Source organism: Semicossyphus pulcher, unplaced genomic scaffold (genome assembly GCF_022749685.1).
Source record: "Semicossyphus pulcher isolate SPU_LCO1_2020_fin unplaced genomic scaffold, fSemPul1.0.p SCAF_14, whole genome shotgun sequence".
NCBI classification, from domain to species: Eukaryota; Metazoa; Chordata; class Actinopteri; order Labriformes; family Labridae; genus Semicossyphus; species Semicossyphus pulcher.
In genome coordinates, this window is record NW_027211648.1 from 6,707,166 (window position 1) to 6,727,008 (window position 19,843).

Genomic DNA, 19,843 nt, shown 5'->3' on the forward strand with positions numbered 1-19,843 from the left:
TGAGACATGTTGGTTGTATGTAAACATAATTAAAAGCTCAATAGAAATAGAGCGATGCCAGCTGAGAACTTGTCATGTAGAATCTGTTCAGGTAGGCTTCATACAGTCTAAAAATACCCAGAGGTGAAGTGGATAGATGTTGTTGCATGTTCTATAAATATAATATAATATATCAGGTTTGTGGCACGTCATCTCTCTCCTGTTTGGTGGTATAAAACATTGGTTCTGACTGCGTTATTACTTGGGTAACAAGTTCAAGGTCTTTATAAAACACCCTTGTATTGTTTATTAGTGATCTATATGTGACAGCTACAACAGAGAGTAGTCATGTGATTCGGTACCTGTCGTGTTGCTGGCATAAGGACTCCACCCCAGTGATAATATCAGCTGAAAGCTCATCAGTGGCTGGTGTAGCCTTCACTTCCTTATCAAGGTCGCGAACTTTCACACCCAAATCTTCAAGCGACTTCTCACAATTCTAAAAGACAACAGCATCATAGAGGTACATTTTATTTTCAGTTACCTTTTAGTAATAACTAAACTGTCATGAAAGTTTCAGGAGCAATTCTGCCAAAAAAAACAAAGTAAAAAATGATTAAATATTTTTCCTAATGTCAAAATGTGGGACAGAAGCCTAATGAAGTTAACCGATTCATCTAGCTTTGTGTTCAGATAAAGCAGTAATGACCTTGAGGCTGTTCCAGTGCTGTTGGAGCTGAGCGATATTGTTCTGTGGCTCGCTGTAACTGAGAGCCTGGTCCAGAGAGCGGAGCTCCCACTGCAGCGCGGCGGCTCTCTCCTTCAGCCCCTGGGCCCTCCTGGCCGCCTGACCGTCCAGCTCAGCGAGCCGCGTCTCACAGGCGTACAGGCGATCCTTTACCTCCTTCTCCGAGGTGGTGCAGAGGTCGTGGAGATGGCCGACCTCCAGGGTCAGTGCGGCACGACCTCCAGGGGTGCAGAGGTACAGCAGACTGTCTCTGGCAGAGTCCAGTTCCTTCATCTCTCTCTGCTCCCTGTCCACTGTTTGGAGCAGAGCCTGGCATCAGGAGGGAGAAAATGTTAAAAACTGCAGATAGAAGTTTTTCACATCTTTGGAAAGAGCTTTTGACTATCAGGTCAGAGATTCCAATATCAATATCTTCCTCAAATGAAACAAATAGGATTGTTACTAGTGATGAGATTTCTTTATTTTGGTGCAAAAAACAATAAAATATTCAGCGACGGATCAAAAAAGTTGCCTCTGGCTTCTATCAGGGATCCAGCTAGTGTTTGTGATTTATGGTCTGACCTTTAGCGTGTTGACAGAGCTGTGCAGGCCCTGCCTGTCTTCCGGAGCAGCCTCCAGGCCTTTGACATGCTCCCTCAGCCAGTCCTGGGCTGCTTCATGCTGCTCCACCAGCTGGGTGCACTGCCTCTCGGTCTGGATGCCCTGCTCCAGGTTGGATACCACATCCTGAAAACAATAGCGGTGAGGGTTAGAGACGGTGTAACTTCTTTGTTTAACCGAGTTTAGATGCAATACTTTTAGACAAGAAGTTTTCTCCTTTAAAAAGAGAGACTGAAGGAAAATGAAGGCATAACAGAGTTGGCTTTAGAGGTTAATCTTGTTCTTTGGGGCAATGGAGAAGGAAGGAAAAAATACATCTATACAGGTACAATTAACACATTTAGGGTTTTTAAGAAGGCTTAAAAAAGACAATTATGATATCTTTCTGTGGGATTATTGTGTGGCCTGTCACTACAGAATGATGAACTCACAGTTAGTTCTTTCAGCAGAGCAGGAATGGACTCCTCTTTGGATGCCCAAGAGGGATCTGACCAGCCAGGGTCCCGTGTGATCTCGAACAGCTCTGCAGACTGCGGGAACACAGTGCAACACAGTCCTTCAGTCGTATTAAAATACTCCAAAGTCATACAAAGAAGGCCCGGAAGGCAAAAGGAAAAAGCCTCCTATGTCTTATATTCAAGGGGTCTAGAACTGCTACACCACTGACATTAAGTTATGTATGAAATGACACAGCATCAACAATTTAAAACTCGCTTTCCTTTGCCGACTTTACCTGTTTGCGGACATCTTTAAGAACGGGCGCCAAAGCTGAGCTCTTGTCCATCAGGGCCCGGGCCTGTTCAATCACCTGCCTCCTCTCTCCCAGGCCTGGCCAGGGGAAGACGCTAGGAAGACTGGACACCTGCTTCTGAAGCTCAGACAGACGGGCCTCGGCCTTGCCACGCTGGTTCTCACAGGACACCAGACGCTCCAAAACACCCTTCAACTGCCTGATGGGTAAGAGCAGGTGTAGGGTAACATTAGAAATCAGAATCAAGTCTTACTTCAATCCTCTAATTCAAGTGAGCAGACTGTAAAGTATCTAGCTCCCCTTAGTGCTCCTGCATCATAATGCACTTTCACATTCTGTTGTCAGTCATGGTAATGCTTGCTGGTTAAAGCTGCAGTAGGTAAGATGGAGAAGAGAGTGAACTTTGCTCCTGCAACCTCCAGGTCCCCGTTCTGTCTCGGTCCAACTCTTTCTTTTTAGCTTGCTTTTCCTCACTTCTCTTCTTCGGTGTAACGGTCTTTGTAGTAGAAGCCGTAGTTGGAGGGGTGGGCAGTTTTCCATTCCCTGTGGTTGTGATTTTTAGCCATTGTGGACACAAACCGGGTGACATTGTGCACACTGAAGAAATTGAGCTTGACCGTGTGAGCATATGCGGAGAATTGGTGCTGATTGACAGCAGCCTGAGAGACTGCTCGGCTCTGATTGGTTGTGTGATTCGGGAGTGTTGGATTCTTACAAATGCCATTAGGAGCAGCAGGAGGAGCCAGAGGAACATGATTCTTTTCACAGATTATCTCTCTCATGAACTACTGCATGTTTAAAGTGTTGAGCAAATATGACAAAAAGTTTTAATAATGTTACCTACTGCAGCTTTAAGCCTAAAAAAACTGTTTTATGGGGAATTAGTACTCTACCAGCTGTATTTGTTTTCAATGTCCCGAACCCGCGTAACAAATTCAAACATTTATGTAAAAAGTAAGGCATTTTAAAACCCATCAAAGAATTTAAAGCAGCTTCCTGTACCTCTGTGTGTCCTCAGCAGCCTGCACGACCGTCCTCCACTGCTTCTCTGTGTCTTTGACCGTCTGCTGGACCTCCCGTTTCTTGTCTGCATCCAGATCTTTTTGCTCACACAGACTCTGTGCTCGTCTCTTCAGCTCCGTCACTTGAGCCTCACCATTGGACTTGGAGCTCAAGACATTCTAAAGACACAATTATACAGTGTTTTAATAGATCCATACTGCTGTGTAAAACAGTTGTCATGCATCCACTGACAAGATATTATGTATGTTATGAATCATTTTTAATAAAGCACCTATGTACATAGTATCAAATGTTTACCTGTGCTGTGTTCAGCCTCTCCTCTAACTGAGCCTTGTTGCCCTGAGTGCCTCTGCCCTTGGACTCGGCCTGTTTCTGTAGCACTTTAACCCAGGTTTTGGTGCCCTCAGCCTGGGTACCAAAGGCCTCCAGCTCCCTGGAGAGCGAGTACTGGACCTCGGCTTTCTTCAGAGTGCTCTCAGCGGACTGCAGGACTGTCTTCCACTGCTGCTCTGAATCTTTGACCGTCTTCTGAGCCTCTCGCCTCGTGTCCTCCTCCAGGTCCTCCTGGTCGGACAGATTCTGGCTCAGTCTCCTCAGCTCTGTCAGCTTGGAGTCTCCCTCTGGCTTGCAACTCAGGATAGTCTGAAACAAAGACACAAACCTATTTTTGCCCTGGATGGAAAATGCATGATTTTTCGATAACAACAATATATGTCAACAAAGTGAAAAGACTGCATGTTTTTTGTCTTAACCAAAGCTGGTATTGTTCAAACCGACCTGTGCAGTGTTTATCGTCTTCTCTGGATCTGTCTTACTATCCACAGAGTCCAGGCTCTGCTGCTTGTCATCCAGCCAGGCTCTGGTGCTTCCTCTCAAGGCTTCATAGTCCCTGACCTGGCCCTCCAGAGCGCACTGTTTCTCAGCCTGATCCAGGGCTTGTTTGGCATTTTGCAGGACTCTCGTCCACTGCTCCTCAGCGCCTTTTACTTTCTTTTGAACCTCTTGTTTTTTGTTTTCCTCGAGGCCCTGAGCACACACACTCTGGTATCGTCTCTTGAGCTCCTGGAGCTTGGCGTCTCCTTCAGGCTTGGAGCTTATAATGGTCTGGGTATAAGATAAAGAAGTCATAGTTAGGCAATTTTCAACCATAAATGTCTTTACAGAAACAGTGTTGATGAAACCGAACCATGGATAACAAAACATGAGCCAAAAGAAACTAAACTCGCACTGCTATGACTGTAGCTCTTTCTGACCCGTCGGCTCACCTGAGCTGCGTGCAGTTTGTCCTTAGCTTTGGTTTTGCTGTTCAGTGAGTCCACTCGTTGCTGGAATTCTATAAGCCACCTGTCAGTGTCCTGATGATGGGTATCAAATTCTCTTTGCTGAAAAGGAAAAGACATTTATATAATGTTAAAGTTTAAAATGGAGAAAGAAAAACCTGGATTTCAAAGAAAGCTTCCAAGACAGAGTATAAACAAGACTCTAAGTTGCTGTTGTTCTATTGTGCAGGTAAATAACTGAAGATTTACACTTTATCTTTGTACATCGAGTTCTCTTACCTCCGACTTTCTCCTCTCAGTCTTCTGGGCTATCTCCGCTCCTGCAGCAGCTTCCACCTGTTTGGCCGCCTGCAGGACCGTCCTCCACTGCTCCTCCGTGTCCCTGACTGTCTGCTGAACGTGGCCTTTCCTGCCCTCGTCTCTGTCCTGATGGTCACACAGAGTCTGGCCTCGCCGCCTCAGGTTGTTTACCTTACAGTCACCTTCAGGTTTCGAGCTCAAGATGGTCTGCAAACAGCACACACAATATTAAGTTTAATGCAAGGTAATAGCTGATTCGGGACTTGATAAAGAATAAAATGAAACCTAGCTAGCTGACATTTTTTTAACACTGCATAATGTTAAGATTGTTGTAAGGGTGGTGCCTGAGGACATTGTTGGAAAATTAGCTAACTTTGTGTAGTCTGATTAAAAAATCAGCAGGGTCATTTGCACTTGGACAAGTTTGCTAACCTCTGCATGCTAATGATCGTCTTTTTGTGCTAATATTAATGTTAATTATGCTGATTTCAATGTGTATTATGCTAATGCCTATATTTATCATGCTAATGTTCCTGTTTATTGTGCTAATGCTTATTTTAACCATGCTAATTTTCCATTTGTTGTGCCAATGTTTATGTTTATTATTCTAATATTCATGATTTTTATGCTAATAGTTATGTTTAGCATGCTAAAGTTACTGTTTATTATGCTAATATTAATGTGTATTATGCTAATATTGATTTGTATTATGCTAATGTGGATGTTTATTATGCTAACACTTGTTTATCATGCTAATATTCATGTTTATTGTGCTAATGTTTATTTTGTACCATGCTAATTAACCATTTATTGTGCCAATATGTTTATCATTCTAATGTTTATAATGCTAACAGATATGTTTAGCATGCAAAAGTTCATGTTTATTATGCTTTTGTTTATCATTCTAATTTTCATGTTATTATGTAATTCTAATGTTTTTTGTGCTAATGCTTATGCTTATCTTGCTAATATTCATGTTAATTGTGCTAATGCTTATTTTTACCATGCTAATTTACCATTTATTGTGCCAATGTTTACGTTTATTATGCTAATTGTTATGTTTAGCACGCTAAAGTTCATGTTTTTTTTGCTAATGTTCATGTTTATTATGCTAATTTTGATGTTTAGCATCGGGCATTTAATATTTTGCTAAGTTTCTTGGCTTCAAAAACTTACGGAGCTGTTAAAATTCTGCTTAAACACAGTTTGGGTTCATTTCAAGACACTGTCAGTTTTCAATATCCCAACATCATCATTGTTAAAGCTACCTCAGCAAAATTCAGAAGACATAATGTTACTACAGTAAAATAAGTTCAAGCCTACCTGTGCAGTGTTACTCCTCTCTTCAGCCGGTGTGTGACCGCCCGTAGACTGCAGCTTCTGCTGTCTGTCTCTGATCCAGGACTGAGTGTCTTTACTCTGAGCGTCGAAGTCTTCTGAGAGACCTCGGAGCTCTGCCTGTCTGGCCGCCTGCAGGACTGCTCTCCACTGCTGCTCTGTGTCTCTTACCAACTGCTGAACCTCTGGTTTCTTGCTCTCCTCCAGATGCTCACACAGAGCTTCAGCTTGTTTCTTCAGGTCGAGCACCTTGGACTCTCCCTCAGGTTTGGAGGTGATAATGGCCTGAAGGTGAAGAAACAGAAATGGTGATATTGTTCAAACAAAATAATGAAAATGAATGAGATTTTCAAGTCAAAGCTGATTTGTAAACTCACCTGTGCGACCTGTAACCTCTCTTCAAACGGCATATGACTCCCGAGGGACAGCAGCTTCTGCTTCTGCTCTTTGATCCAGGACTGGGTGCCTTCACTTTGGGTTTTCAAAGCATCAAAGTCCTTTTTAGAGGCAACTTCAGTCCCTGTCTTGTCGAGAGCTTCATGGGCAGCCTGCAGGACTTCCTTCCACTGCCCCTCTGTGTTTCTGACAGCGTCCTGAACCTCTCGTCTCCTGCCCTCATCCAAGCCCTGGTTGTCGCACAGACTCTGGCATTGTCGCTTCAGATTCTGGAGCTTTAAATTCCCATCAGGCTTGGAGCTCAGGGTGGCCTGCAGAGAACAAAAATAGTTTTAAGAGATTGCATTGACTAATGAACAAACATTTACAAGACATTCTGCAAAGTAAAACCCACCGCAACCATTTTAAACTCACTTGAACAATTGGAAGCTTTTCTTCGACTTGCATGCAACCATCGAGCGACTTCAGGTTCTGCTCCTGGTCTTTGATCCAGGACTGAACTTCTTCATTCTGGGTTTTAAAAGCCTCAAAGTCCTTGTCTAACAGGACTTGTGTTACTGCTTTGTCGACAACCTGCTCAGCCGTCTGCAGAGCCACCTTCCACTGCTCTTCTGTTTCTCTGACCGCCTGCTGAATCTCTTTTCTCCTGCCCTCCTGCAGGTCCTCCTGCTCGCACAAACTCTTACTTTGTTTTCTCAGGTCGTTCACTTTAGAGTCGCCCTCGGGTTTGGAGTTCAGGATGGCCTGGTGAGAAAGACGGAAAATGATGTAAACTTCTAGAAAGCAAAAAATACCTAAGTGATAGTAGCGGTGCGGCTGTATGAAGTACAAATATCAATCATTAAGCTGTATAAACTCCTTTTACTGACCTGTGCGTTGTGCTTCATCTCCTCTGTCTTCATCTCTTTGCCAGGGGATGTGAGGGGTTTTAAAAGGTCAATTATCCAGGTCTTGGTGCTTTTAGCCTCAGTATTACACTTGTCACATTCCCCTTCCAGAGCACACTGGACATCTGCCTGCTTCTGCAGCCTGGCCTCCAGGTTTCTGTAGCGCTGTATCAAGTTGTCGCCGTCCTTCAGGAGGCTTTCGGCTCTGACGCCCTGTCTGCGTACAGATGCTAACTGCTCACTGAGGGTGTCAGCTCTACCACTGTCACAGGGGAAGCAAAGGCAAGGCATAAGTACATGTATGCAACATTTCAACAGCATTAGGCAAATCAGAGTACTTTCCCTAAGGCAAGGGTGTCTGTGAATCTGTAGAGATCCATAGAGAAAGAGTTTGTCGTCTAAAATACGTATGCATCTCAGGACATGTGAGCTGGAATAATTCCTGTTCTGGTTGTATGCATCTTGATGTTTACCTCTCCTTCTGGAGGTCCTTAAGAAGAAGTTTGACTTTGTCTGACTCCACAGACTGTTTCTCTTTGGTCTGCAGCCAATCACGGAAGCCGTCATGTTGCTTCTGCAGACTAGAGAACAGAAGACACAAAACATCAAGTCAAACGATGCCAGCAGAACAGAAATGTAATTATCTTCACTTGCAGACTTGCTTTTTTAAAAAAACAGAAGCAATCACCTGTTCAGGTCACTGACTAGTGACTCCAGCTGTTTCTGCCTGTTGAGGCAGTGGGTTCTGAACGTCCCCACCTCCTCCTGCTGCTCCTTCAGCCAGCCCTGAAACTCAGAGAGCTGCTGGGGAGGAACCTGCTGGCTGCCTCTCTCCAGCTGATCCTTCAGCTGGTCCAGACGTCTCTCTGCGTCCTTGGCTTTTAAGAAACTCTGATTGACAGGAGAGAAACTGTGAGGACTTAACCATCATCAAATATCTGCAATGTTTTATACTATGTAAGATAAGCATCCACGTACTGTGAGTCTTTGCAGAGATGTCTCCACATCTGTTCTGCTCTCAGGGTTCTCAAAGCACTCGTTGACGGACAGCTGCAAGTCCTGGAACCATCCCTCAAACGACTGCTTTTCATCTGAGGAAAAAGAAAACCATAATGAGCCAGTGGTACATCAGGGCTGTGTTTTTGTATAGAGCTATATATAAAGAGTCAACTCTAACCTTTGATGACCTTGAGCAGGCCTTTGTCCCTCTCCTCTCTCTTCAGGTGGATCATGTCCTTGGTTCTGGCGATGGCCTCCCTGAGCCTGATGCAGTCTACAGACAGAGCCTCCAGCACCTGGGGACTGGCCACACTAGAGACCAGACCCACCTCCTTCAACACAGCCTCTGCCTGCTCCTCCTGAGCCTCCAGATCATCGCACAGATTCTGGTGAGGTTAAGAGATAAAACAGTTATCCCCCAGATGATACACTAATACAATTTATTTATAATTCCATCTATTTTTTTCACATGGTTTCATACATTTTCTAAAACCTAGGATTAGTTGCTTTTACATGAGAGGCTAAAATTAGATCTAATAGTGGAAAGGTCAGCTGTGTACCCGTATCTCATCTTCCACCTTGGGTTGCGAAGCATCAATATTACTGAGAGAACACTGGATGCTCTCCACAGCCGTCTGACACTCCTCGATCTTCTCAGCCAGGTGTGTCTTCACGGCCACCAGCTCCTCAAAGACGTCGGTGCAGTCAGTGAACAGCTCCTTCACCTGCTGCAACCTCTTCCTCAGCTGGGTCTCCATCACCTTGTTGTAATAGTGTGAAAAAGACAATAAATCTCAGAGCAAGACAACAGCACTATAAGCATTTAATGTGGATATCAAGTTACAAAAATATAAGCAAGACAAAGTGTCAATATTTCAACCTACCTGCAGCTCCAGAGGTGCCTCCTGACTCTGCAGCATCTCCTGGATCTCGACAGACTTCTTATGGAAAAGGTCGATGTTCTCCTCATTGGCATGGATCTCATCCTGTTAAGTAATCAAAGTCTCAAATAACATACCTTTAACCTTTTTGGGAGTTTCTCAAGCTACCTGCAGAGCAATACTACTTAGATTTCTATAAAGTCTTACCCTCATGGCAAGTACTTGCTGCTCGTTGTGGAAGGGATGGCTCTCTGCAAACAGGGCCAGTTTGGACCCTGCCCAGCCATCCACCTCGCCCCCCACCATCAACTGCTTCTCCCACAGCTCCAGCCCCACCCGAAGGTTGTCCATGTAGGCATCTGTCTTCTCTGTCACCTGCAAGGGGACCAAATATCCAAAATATTCAGTCAAGTCAATTTGAAAATGGAAGACTTCCGATTTAGTCACTTTTTAAAGTGTGCAGCTTTGAGTTTTGGCTGTAACATTTCCAACAGACTGATTTCAGTAATTAGAGGAAAGCCATTCATTTTCATTGAAGCCATTTAAATAAGCTGAAGCCCAATTAACTCAGGCGCAGGCAGTTTCCTGATGTCCTTCCTGACTCTGCCCATTGGCTCCTGAACCAGGAAGTCACCCAAACCAATAGCAGGCAGAGAGGGCGGGACGTCACAGTGGTCAAAGGTTTAATAAAACTATCCTTGTACTTGATGACCTACAGGTTTGAGGTCATTTCTTAGACACATGCGCAGATGCTTACGTCCAGCCAGTTGTCCATGAGTGTGTCAGCCTCGGCTTCAAAGGGAGTCTCACTGCAGTCTGGGAACTTCTTCAGTTGGGACTGTAGCTGTCTGCAAACTCCCCGCATCTCCTCCATTGGCACCCCGAGACCAGCCAGCTCCTCCTTAATTTCCCCGACCTGGACAGAAACCGAATGTGTGTCCATTACATTAACTCTGGTGTTTTTATACATCAGCTGTTTTATTCAAGTTATAAATGTTGGATAAAATACACTTTAATAAATGCATCCATTCATTCTTACGACCTCCTATCCTCCTATCAACAGCACATAAATGATTTCTGCAAATGAACAAGGTGAGTGGCAGCATACTGAAGTCACACTTTGTTATCTAACCTTGGTTATACTTCTCTGCAGGTTGTCCTTGCCCATGTAGGAAGCCTGATCACTCATGGTCTGCTCTGCTCTCTGCATGGTGTTGCTCAGGTGACTGCGGCAGCTCTGGAACTTCTTCAGATTGTCAAGCAGGACGTTGCACTGCTTCTTGCTGTAAGAGAAAATAACTTTCTGTTGGTCTCACTGTTAATTCATTTGTCAGTGAACACTTGAGGTTAAAAATGCTCCTCCTGCAGAACCTACTTATCAATAAAAACTCTCTGCGTGTCCTTCCACTGGGTTTCCAGCTCCTGAAAGAGGTCTTCTCCTCCTCCTTGTTTCTCTTGAAGTTCACGGAGGCTCTGGAGTTCTGCGTGCTGGGTCTGCACCTGACCCTCCAAATCTGACAGGGCACGAAGCCTGGAAAGTACAAGAGTGTTATTACGAGATTATTTTAGGAAAACTGTGTCTTTAGATGTGTCTCAGACCTATATGTTCGTATGCGCATGCTTTATTCCATCAAAAGACGAAAAACAAAGGAAGAGAAAATTCAAGATTCACCTGTGTTGCACAGCCGGCATGGTGGGCTCCTTCAGGCCTTGTGTTTCCATCGTTTCCTGCAGCTTCCTCAGCTCCCCCAGCAGCGTCCTCTTCCTCAGACCAAGAGATCTGCTCTGTGTCTCCTTCTGGAGGCCCTTCTGTTGGCCGGCCAGTCCACTGTCAGCCTCCTCCAGCCTCCTCAGCAGGGCCGTCACCATGTCCAGGCAGGAGGCCGGGACACCGTCCCTGGTGACCGTGAGCCGGGCCCCCTGCAAGAGCTGATCCAGCTGAGGAGCCTTTTCTTTCAGGCTGTCGATGCTCTGTCTGATCAGAGCCAGCTTGGTGCGACAGTCCTGCAGTAGTTGAGGGTCACTGCAGGGGGCGCCTTGCACTCCCGAGATGTCTTCATCCACAGTACGCAATGACATGAGGAAGCGGTCGAGGGCGCGGGCGGCTGCTTCGCTCTTCCGGACCTGCTGTCGAAGCTGATCAAGGCTGGCTCTGTGAGTGTCGACCTCGCGGGACAGAGGGAGGCAGTCTCTGGGTTCCAGGTCACTGGACTCAGGGTTCAGACGTGACAGCTGGTCCAGCTCACTCTGGATGTTGTCATCCAGTTCCTAAAGTAAAAGAAGACACAGGGTGGTGTGAGATGAGAAGGCTGTGAAGTTTAAGATTGGTTTCTGCAATTACTGCTGTCCTGCTTCCTCTCAGTGCTGAACATTTACGGGTTCCTACATCATTTTGCTAATTTAGGTTTCACTGTTTTCTGCTTATGCTGCTAGTACATCACAGTAGTCACTAATAATAATATGTATTACTTCATAGATCATTTTTATGTGACAAAGTGACAAGGTTTAGCACAAAGGAAAGGTGTTTATGGCTGAAGACAGAAGACCTTAATATCTTTCAGGATGTTGGTGTTGGCCAGTGTGAAGCTAGTGATGTCTTTGGGCTGTCTCAGGTAGCGGTCCAGGCGGTCCGTGAAGTCCACCATGTGGTTCTCGGTGGAGTCGATCTGCCTGAGGGCGGCGCCCAGCGTGCTGCCTCTCTTCTGAAGGTTGGACTGCTGGTTGCGCCACTGCTCCTGCAGCTCCGCCTTCTCCTGCTCCAGACCAGTGTTCCCGCACTGCGAGAACTGGTTTGCATACTCAGACCATAGAGACTCTGTCTCCTGCCTCAAGAACTGGTAAAGGAGGACAACTCACAATTACTGGATTTACTAATAATGTATAATGCATAATTAAATCAAAACACTTCCAATCATTAGTTTATATGTAAACTTTGCTATGTTTCAGTTATAAAGAAACGTATGTTGTACCTGTATTTCCTGGAGCCGTGTATGCAGACCTTTAAGAGACACAGAGTCAGAGGGAACATCCTTGATGCTCTGTTCATTTTTAGCCAGTTGGGCTTGTAGGGTCCTCTTACAACCGTCATATCTGGAGAATTAATAGGTTAAAAACAAAGAAACACAGCGAGTTAAACGCAGAATATAATGATATATATGTACTTTCAGTATGTTTGTAAGATTAAATCAGTCCACCTTTCAGTGGCCTCCTTTTTGGGGACTTCTTCCTCTACAGACGTCTGCTTTTCTACCTCCCTCCTCTCCACACTGACGGTCTTCATTGTCACTGGAACTACCTGAAAAAGAGGTTATCTGTTATTACAACGCTCAAGAGCTGCTCAGTTGCTGTCTGTAGATGGGACACGCTTACAGGTATAAATGCAAATAATAATTCAATGAAATAAAGTTGTGATGTGCAAAAAAACTCCGGTCTAAAGAGTACACGGTTTAAACAGCAATGAGTCATACCTCAGCTGAGACCTGAGGTGTGTCACTTGATCTTGTAGGTTCATTTTGCGCGTTAAGATCATCACTGAAGGCGACAGGAATCCTGTGAAGGAAAGTAGGACAATTTCTGTGTTTTCATCTTAACTGTCGAACAAGAGAGCATCTGTTTTAAAACAGCCACAGAGGGCACGAGAAGAACTTCATGGCTCAGAGATCAAATAACAAATTAAAACCAAAAGATGATATTACTACATGTCTTTGTATGAATGTAAGCCAATGTAGGGGGAAAAAAAGATTCATCCTCATCTCTAAACATCAGTTTGACTTTAAAAACAGACAAGAAAAAGGTGGAGTGAGTGCTGTCTGCTGTTTACAAGGCTGTATTTAATGCTTTAAATCACACCTTGAATCAGGCAGCGGTACATCTTGGTCTCCACTGAATTGCCGCTGGATGGCAGCCAGCCTGTTCTCGCACTCCCTGAGCTGAGTCTGGGCCAGGCGGTGAGCATCCTCGGGGCTCAGGGTGTCACACAGCTCTTTCAAAGCCTCCAGGTGCTGCCCTGCCTGGGCAAAGCTGCCATCCTCTGAGATACACGCCTGGGGAATGTTGCAAAGCCAAAAAAGGAATGTTAATAACAACATTAGAAACCAGATGACTAATAGCACCATTTATACCCACTCAAACTTGGAACCTTGCTTTGGGTCTATTTGTTGCATTGTTTTTTGGACTCAAACAATTTTGCAGGAACTTTCAATATATTGTTGACTTGCTTGACTGCATCGTATTTTACAGAATCTCATTCGTGTCTCAAGTTTGTATTTCACTTTATTGAAGAAATACTGCAACACATAAGTCAACCAACAGACCCAAAGACCCAAAGAATGCTGTTCTCATCTTCAAATGTAATTACTTATATGCTATTATTATATTACTGCTAAGAATTTCATTCTAATAAGTTAATTTAATTTTGTCTTGAATGTTTACTGTGTTATACTTTTTCCACGCACTAATATAAGATAAAGAAGATACATAATAGTGTGATATGATACTGTAAACACACCCCAACAAAAACAGCACTCTCTTAGAGAAAAGTATTGCAATTACCAAGTCCCAATGACAGAGCCTCCTTTGATGCATGCAAAGAAGAAAGTTAAAAAGGTTAGATAAACAGAGCAGATCATCTGTCTGCATACCCATCCACCAAAGCACACCTACCAAGAGCTATGGTCTATTAATTTAGCTACCTGTGCTTGGTTTTCTAATCGGGAGCTTAAGTGCATCTCGCACTGCAGGGCAGCTTTGTTAAAGTCTTTCCTTGTTAAATCAAAATGTAATTGCTGCAAAAAACCTGAGATTTCATCTCTCACAGCCTGGGAGATAAAATAAAATGAATTCATGTTAAAACATAGTATTCAATAAAAGTTCTTAATGTGAATGCATTTATGGTTAACAAGAATTATATTACACATTTAAACCTCAAGGAACACAATGGTCTCATTAATTCTAACACATCTGAATCCCCTTTTAACAGCTATTACCATCTGACATGCTAATAATAAACTCTCACAATAAGTGAGTTTGCGTCCTACCTCCCACTGCGTTCTGACAGACTGGGTGTAGAACTCCATGTCTCTGAGCTCTGCGGGGGTACAAAAGGCCTCCATGCCCTCGGCTGCTCTCAGGAACTCCTCCAGCAACTCTGGGTCTAGGTTCCTTAAAGTTTCCTGAGAGAAAAAGGCAAACATATAATTGCAGGCTGGTTCCATAAAAAATCGGTTCACACAATGGACTTATATTTTGTCAAATATATCTACCATTTCAACCCTTCAAAGGGCTATTTGTATTTGTATGTATTTTATTTTTTAATTTAGTGCCATAGGCTTTTCTCCCAAGATGGACAAAAAACCCAAAGAATTTAAAAACAATGAGTTAATGTTTGATTAACATTATAGAGAACCAAAACAAACCTCGGACCATACAAATATTTGACAAATTGAAACAGTAATTACATTCACCTCTTTCACTGATGCCTGCTCAGCTGATATACGTTTGTCTTGAAAAACGTTAATGGTTTCCCGGATGTGCTCCTGTAGACAGTGCTTGGCCTCCTCAAAGCCATTTCTGGCCAAAGCCTGGGCCTTGGTGTAAGCCTCTGTGTAGGCCTGGGGTGGCGCCTGTGCAAAGGCCGGAAGTTTAATGCACAGGTCTGGTGACTCGGCCGTGGACTGAGGCAGCACGCTGACCTGGGAGAGGGGAATAGCTTGGGGCTGTTGAGGTTTGGGTTGCGGAGGAGACTGAGTTTGAGGTTTGGACTGTGGAGGTGGTTGGGTCTGAGGTCTGGCCTGTGGAGGGGATTGAGTCTTGGACTGTAGAGCAGTTTGGTTCTTGGGTAGTGTAGGTGACTGCTCCTGGGGTTGTGATTGTGGTGGCAATTGTACCTGGGGTTTGGGTTGTGGCACTGATTGGGCCTTGGGTTGGGTCGGTGACTGCACATTGGGTTGAGTTGGTAATTGAGCTTCTGTTGGTAGTGCTTTTTCAGACTGTAATTTTGGTTGTAGTTGTGATTCCACCCTGATTGGTGATTCGGCCTTGGGTTGTGGTGGCAAATGGGGATCAGGAATGGGTTGTTCAGCCTTGGGTTGGGTTTTCGGCTGAACCTTAGGTTGAGTTGTTGATTGAACCTCTGGTTGTGTTGGTAAATGGGCCAGATGTTTGGGTTGTGGAGATGATTCAGCCTTTGGTTGGGTTGATGACTGAATCTTCTGTTGTGGTTGGAGCTGGGCCTGAAGTTTGGGTTGTTGAGGTGGCTGCTGGAACTGTAGATTGAACTGAGACTGTTGAGTCTGGGCCTGGGGCCTCAGCTGTACTGATGGCTGTGTCTGAATGTTTGCTTGAGACTGGGCCTGAAGCTGAGGCCTGAGCTGTGGCCTGAGCTGAGGCTGTGTGGGAAGCTGAGGTCGGACGTGGTGCTGTTGCAATTGGGGTGGCATTTGAGTTTGCATCTGAGGCTGAGGGTGACGTTGGGTTTGAACCTGTGAATATTGCTGAGATTGAGGCAGAGGATGGGGCTGGGGGTATGCCTGGGGCTGAAGTTGATGTGGTGCCTGACCCCAACTTTGTTGCTGGATTTGGCCTTGTTGTGCCTGTACATGAAATGTATCATAACCTCTCATCTGAGGTTGTTGTTGCAATGAACTCTGGGGTTGTGATGGAGTCCAGGGTTGTGTTTGTGGCTGTATCTGAGCCTGACTATATGATGGCCCCATTTGAGAATAACCAGGAGCCCCTGTCTGAGGTCCTAGTTGGGGTCCTGCTTGGGGCCACTGAAGTGGAGCATGACCTGTTGGATAAGCCTGAGACTGTGGAGCCTGACTCATTTGTTGAGGGTATGGTTGGGGACTTGGATGCCTCTGCTGGACAATGGGTTGGTTTTGTGGCTCCTGTTTGGGTGTCCACTGCTGGGGTGGAGACTGACCCTGGGAGTAGCCTTGTGGGTAAGTGGGAACTTGTGCAGAAACCTGTGTATGCTGGATAGACATTGGGGATGAGGCTCTAACTTGGGTCCAAGCAGGAATTTGGCCTTGTGAAATATGGCCTGCTTGCTGGACCACTGGTTGAGTAGGTGGGCGATACTGAGTCATAGGCTGAGGATGACCCTGAGGCTGGACTACAAATTGAGCTTGGGTTTGTTGTGTTGAAGATGGGGCATGGCTTGGCTTGGCCATCGGCTGGGTTTGAGCCTGGACCATGGGCATGGCATGGGTTTGAGGGTGGCCTATGGACTGAAGATGGGGTTGGGCCTGGGCCATTGACTGGGAATAGATTTGAGCCTGTGCCATCGACTGGGTCTTGGGTTGAGGATGGGTTTGAGGATGGCCTTTCAACTGAGTATGGGTTTGAACTTGTACCATGGACTGTGGGTAGATTTGAGAAGGGGGCATTGACTGAGCATGGATTTGAGACTGGGGCATTGACTGAGCATGAATTTGAGACTGGGACATTGACTGAGCATGGATTTGAGACTGGGCCATTGACTGAGCATGGATTTGAGACTGGGCTATTGACTGAGCATGGATTTGAGACTGGGCATCAGTTGGTGGCCTAGGCGAGGGAGGCCTGACTGGGGACCAGGACTGTGGATGACTACGAAGCTGAATGTGCGATGGCACAGGAGGTGGAATTTGGCCTTGCAGTGGTGCTTGCATTGGGGAAGAAGGTCTGATTTGAGCCCATGTGTGAACTTGAGCAACAGCTTGGACATGGGCCTGCGGTTGCATTAAAGGCTGGGGGCCAGTAGGGACACGTGGTTGGAGGTGAGTCTGAACTTGTGCTTGGAGCTGTTGTGTATGTGGTGGGGTTATTGCCTGTGTCTTCACAGGGCCATGGGACTGCGAAAGAACTTGGGCCTGTGACTGACCTTGGGTCATTCTTGTTTGGGACATGGTCTTTGTTGGTTGTTGACCATCCGTGGTAGTTTGGGACACACTTGTTGACTGCACTACCAGAGATATAGACTCACCCATAGTTTGGGGATACAACTGACTCTGGGCCTGTGTTTGTGCGTGAGGCTGAGCCATAGTTACAGTCTGGGTTTTAGCCTTGGAATCTGGTTCTGCCTGTTTAACAGTAGGCTGTGGTTGTTTTTGTTGTTCCTGTCTTTCTTGCTGCAGCAATTGTTCCTGTATCTTTTTCTTGCTTTCAAGCTGCTGTTGTTGCTGATGCTTCTCCTTTTTTTGTTGCTGCTCAACTTGCAGTTTTTTTTGCTGCTGCTGCTCAAGATTTTGAGGCTGCTGTGTTTGTTTTTGTTGCTCTTTTTGCTGTTGTTGCGGCTGCTTAGTAACCTTTGTACTTGCCTCAGGTTGCAACCTTGGAGTTTCTGTCTGCTGTGTAACAACCTGAACTGATACCACTGTTTCTCTGTCTGACTGTGGCTGTGTCTGTCTATTCTGAATTGGTTCCTGGGTAGAATACTGTTCTTGATCTGAAGCTGGAGTTAAATGCTCTGCTGTGGCTGGCTTCTGAAGCCAGGGCCGGTTCTTCATGGCCTGGGCCTTTTTGCTCTGAAGCTCTTGGGAACTGAGAGGTGGTTTCCTTACAGGTGACTGTTGAGGTGAAGTCTGCTCATGTGGCTCTGGTGTCTGTCTTACTTGCGTCTCAACCTTCACATGAGTAACCACATGCTGCTGAACTTGAACTTCATGCCTTTCCAACTGTTGATGCTCCCCAGTATGTTGTTGTTCCTGCTTTTGCAGCCATTGTTGTGGTTGTGTTGGCATCAGCTCCTGCTGTTGCATTTCTTGTGGTTGCTGTTGCTTGATTTCTTGGTGATGTACGTCTATATTTGTCTGTCTGTTTATTTGTTCTTGGTGCACGTGCTGCACTTGCTGTTGCTGCTGTATAGATCCTTGTTCCTGAGTCTGCTCTTGTTTTTGCACAATAATCTCTGGCCAGGCTTGAACCGTGCCTTCTGGTGGGGACTTTGTCCTTGTCTGCATCACAGCTTGTGCGTAGGTATATGGCATTGGAGGAGAAGTTGTCTTTATTTCTGTGTATTCCTGCACCACTATCTGTGGTACAAATGTTTCGTGACTCTGATGAGTAACTAGTTTCATTTCAGGCTGCTGAATTGGCTGTCTGTCGTCAGACTGTCTCAGATGTTGAGGTTTTCCTTTAGCCTGGATAAAGACTTTTGATGGGGGAGACCCTTCAGGAGGGCTTCTGTCTCTTCTTGCTCCCAGGCTGCTCAGCATACCTACAGCTTCCTGTAATTGAAATCACACAAATTAGAAAAAGTGACATTGCAATAATGTGAATATTTTCAGCTGTTACTCTTTTGCTGTGTCCTTCCTGTTTACTTGTATCTACAATACAGACATGCAACAACGAAAGGCACTGGCCTGTGACTGAGCAACAGCAGCTCGCACTCGGTCCTGCATGGTGGAGGCATGGAGGTACTGGATTGGAGAGTTCTTTTGATTTGTCATCACGGTCACCTGCAGGTCCTGCTCCTCTGTGACTACCTGACCTTCCAACTGTAGGCCACGGGATATCAGGACCTTGGGGGTATAAATGGTTTTGAGCAACCCTTAGAATTTCCTCAACTTTGCATAGATATTCCTTTATGAAAAGACATTAAGTTATGATTGAATCTTTGTTTCAGAATAACCACACTTAGGATACAGCAGGTCACAGCAGAACAACCTTTCTGTTCAGTGGATGATCTTACCTTGGCTCTTGGGTCTTGTACCCTCTGTTGTTGGCGCTCTGAGGCCCTCAACAGTTGGTAGAGCTCCCTGGCGTCAGTCTCCCAGTGCAAGAGTTCAGCCATGCGACTGTCCAGACCCGACACACTGTGCTGCAGCTCTGCACATACCTGTTCTGCCTCAAACAAGGTCTTCATCACCTGGTAATATTAAGGAAATTAACTGTAATTATTAATTAAACTTATGGTACTCTGTAAATTAATGTATGGTGGCTGCAATCTGACAAATACGGGAACAAAACATAAATCATTGAATGCTTATGGACAAGGCAATGAGAGAAATCATTCATACTTCCGGTATAGCGAGCTTCAGTTTCTGTAACTGATCCACTGGGCATTCTGGAGAGGGAGCCAGAGCCTCCAGATCCACTTCTTTTATTTTCCTCATTATGAACTGAAGGGAAGAAAGCAAACATTAAATAAATAAGAAACGTATCTGGTCATTCAAAATGAGCAGGCGAGCAGGCTTATGTCTGCATTCTGCAATGTGTTATTTCTTATTCTGAAAAAACAGCTGTTCCGCATGTAATTATTAAACTCTAATCAGAAAGACTCATTGATCTTCTTAATCTCTAATAAAAAAAACTTATATCTTAGGCCCAAATTTACAGTTTGCTGGCTCACCCATGTGATAGCTTAACAAAGGCACCTTACAGTCAAGAACAGTTGTGACTCTTGCCCTTGTGTAATTAATCCATCCGTATGTACCTGTATTCTCTTTCTGTAGGTGCGTAAGGGACCTCCCATGGCCTCCACAGGCTCTTTCAGAATGAGAGTGGCTTCTCTGATTAAAGCTTGGACGTCCTGAGGTCCAACCTGAACATCAGCACCGGGCTCAGCCGTGCTGTCCTGGAAAAAGCACAAGAAAAATATCAGTTTAATTACTACATTATTGAAGCAGACAACAGAAGCTTGTAAAAGGCTGATTACTGGAAGAGCAGATAAAATGTAG

At 45.1% G+C, this 19,843-nt stretch overlaps 1 protein-coding gene across 1 annotated transcript in view; it reads right to left on the bottom strand.

Annotated features, from left to right (window-relative positions):
- syne2b (spectrin repeat containing, nuclear envelope 2b) overlaps nucleotides 1-19,843 on the bottom strand; it is a 132,382-nt gene that overhangs the window by 90,443 nt on the left and 22,096 nt on the right. Inside the window, exons 18-54 of the mRNA XM_069661679.1 lie at nucleotides 19,600-19,740; nucleotides 19,184-19,285; nucleotides 18,856-19,032; nucleotides 18,527-18,685; nucleotides 14,645-18,391; nucleotides 14,219-14,353; nucleotides 13,874-13,999; nucleotides 13,032-13,225; nucleotides 12,650-12,731; nucleotides 12,377-12,477; nucleotides 12,152-12,272; nucleotides 11,729-12,016; nucleotides 10,855-11,450; nucleotides 10,558-10,713; nucleotides 10,315-10,465; nucleotides 9,940-10,098; nucleotides 9,390-9,557; nucleotides 9,186-9,287; nucleotides 8,862-9,062; nucleotides 8,480-8,687; nucleotides 8,281-8,393; nucleotides 7,991-8,193; nucleotides 7,776-7,883; nucleotides 7,285-7,564; nucleotides 6,830-7,159; nucleotides 6,397-6,726; nucleotides 6,005-6,304; nucleotides 4,661-4,888; nucleotides 4,367-4,483; nucleotides 3,879-4,205; nucleotides 3,399-3,743; nucleotides 3,081-3,259; nucleotides 2,061-2,277; nucleotides 1,759-1,857; nucleotides 1,289-1,453; nucleotides 689-1,036; nucleotides 342-478 (exon numbers count right to left, since the gene is read on the bottom strand). Of these exons, the coding sequence (XP_069517780.1) occupies nucleotides 342-478; nucleotides 689-1,036; nucleotides 1,289-1,453; nucleotides 1,759-1,857; nucleotides 2,061-2,277; nucleotides 3,081-3,259; nucleotides 3,399-3,743; nucleotides 3,879-4,205; nucleotides 4,367-4,483; nucleotides 4,661-4,888; nucleotides 6,005-6,304; nucleotides 6,397-6,726; nucleotides 6,830-7,159; nucleotides 7,285-7,564; nucleotides 7,776-7,883; nucleotides 7,991-8,193; nucleotides 8,281-8,393; nucleotides 8,480-8,687; nucleotides 8,862-9,062; nucleotides 9,186-9,287; nucleotides 9,390-9,557; nucleotides 9,940-10,098; nucleotides 10,315-10,465; nucleotides 10,558-10,713; nucleotides 10,855-11,450; nucleotides 11,729-12,016; nucleotides 12,152-12,272; nucleotides 12,377-12,477; nucleotides 12,650-12,731; nucleotides 13,032-13,225; nucleotides 13,874-13,999; nucleotides 14,219-14,353; nucleotides 14,645-18,391; nucleotides 18,527-18,685; nucleotides 18,856-19,032; nucleotides 19,184-19,285; nucleotides 19,600-19,740 (10,940 nt within the window). The remainder of the gene's footprint in view (nucleotides 1-341; nucleotides 479-688; nucleotides 1,037-1,288; nucleotides 1,454-1,758; nucleotides 1,858-2,060; nucleotides 2,278-3,080; nucleotides 3,260-3,398; nucleotides 3,744-3,878; nucleotides 4,206-4,366; nucleotides 4,484-4,660; nucleotides 4,889-6,004; nucleotides 6,305-6,396; nucleotides 6,727-6,829; nucleotides 7,160-7,284; nucleotides 7,565-7,775; nucleotides 7,884-7,990; nucleotides 8,194-8,280; nucleotides 8,394-8,479; nucleotides 8,688-8,861; nucleotides 9,063-9,185; nucleotides 9,288-9,389; nucleotides 9,558-9,939; nucleotides 10,099-10,314; nucleotides 10,466-10,557; nucleotides 10,714-10,854; nucleotides 11,451-11,728; nucleotides 12,017-12,151; nucleotides 12,273-12,376; nucleotides 12,478-12,649; nucleotides 12,732-13,031; nucleotides 13,226-13,873; nucleotides 14,000-14,218; nucleotides 14,354-14,644; nucleotides 18,392-18,526; nucleotides 18,686-18,855; nucleotides 19,033-19,183; nucleotides 19,286-19,599; nucleotides 19,741-19,843) is intronic.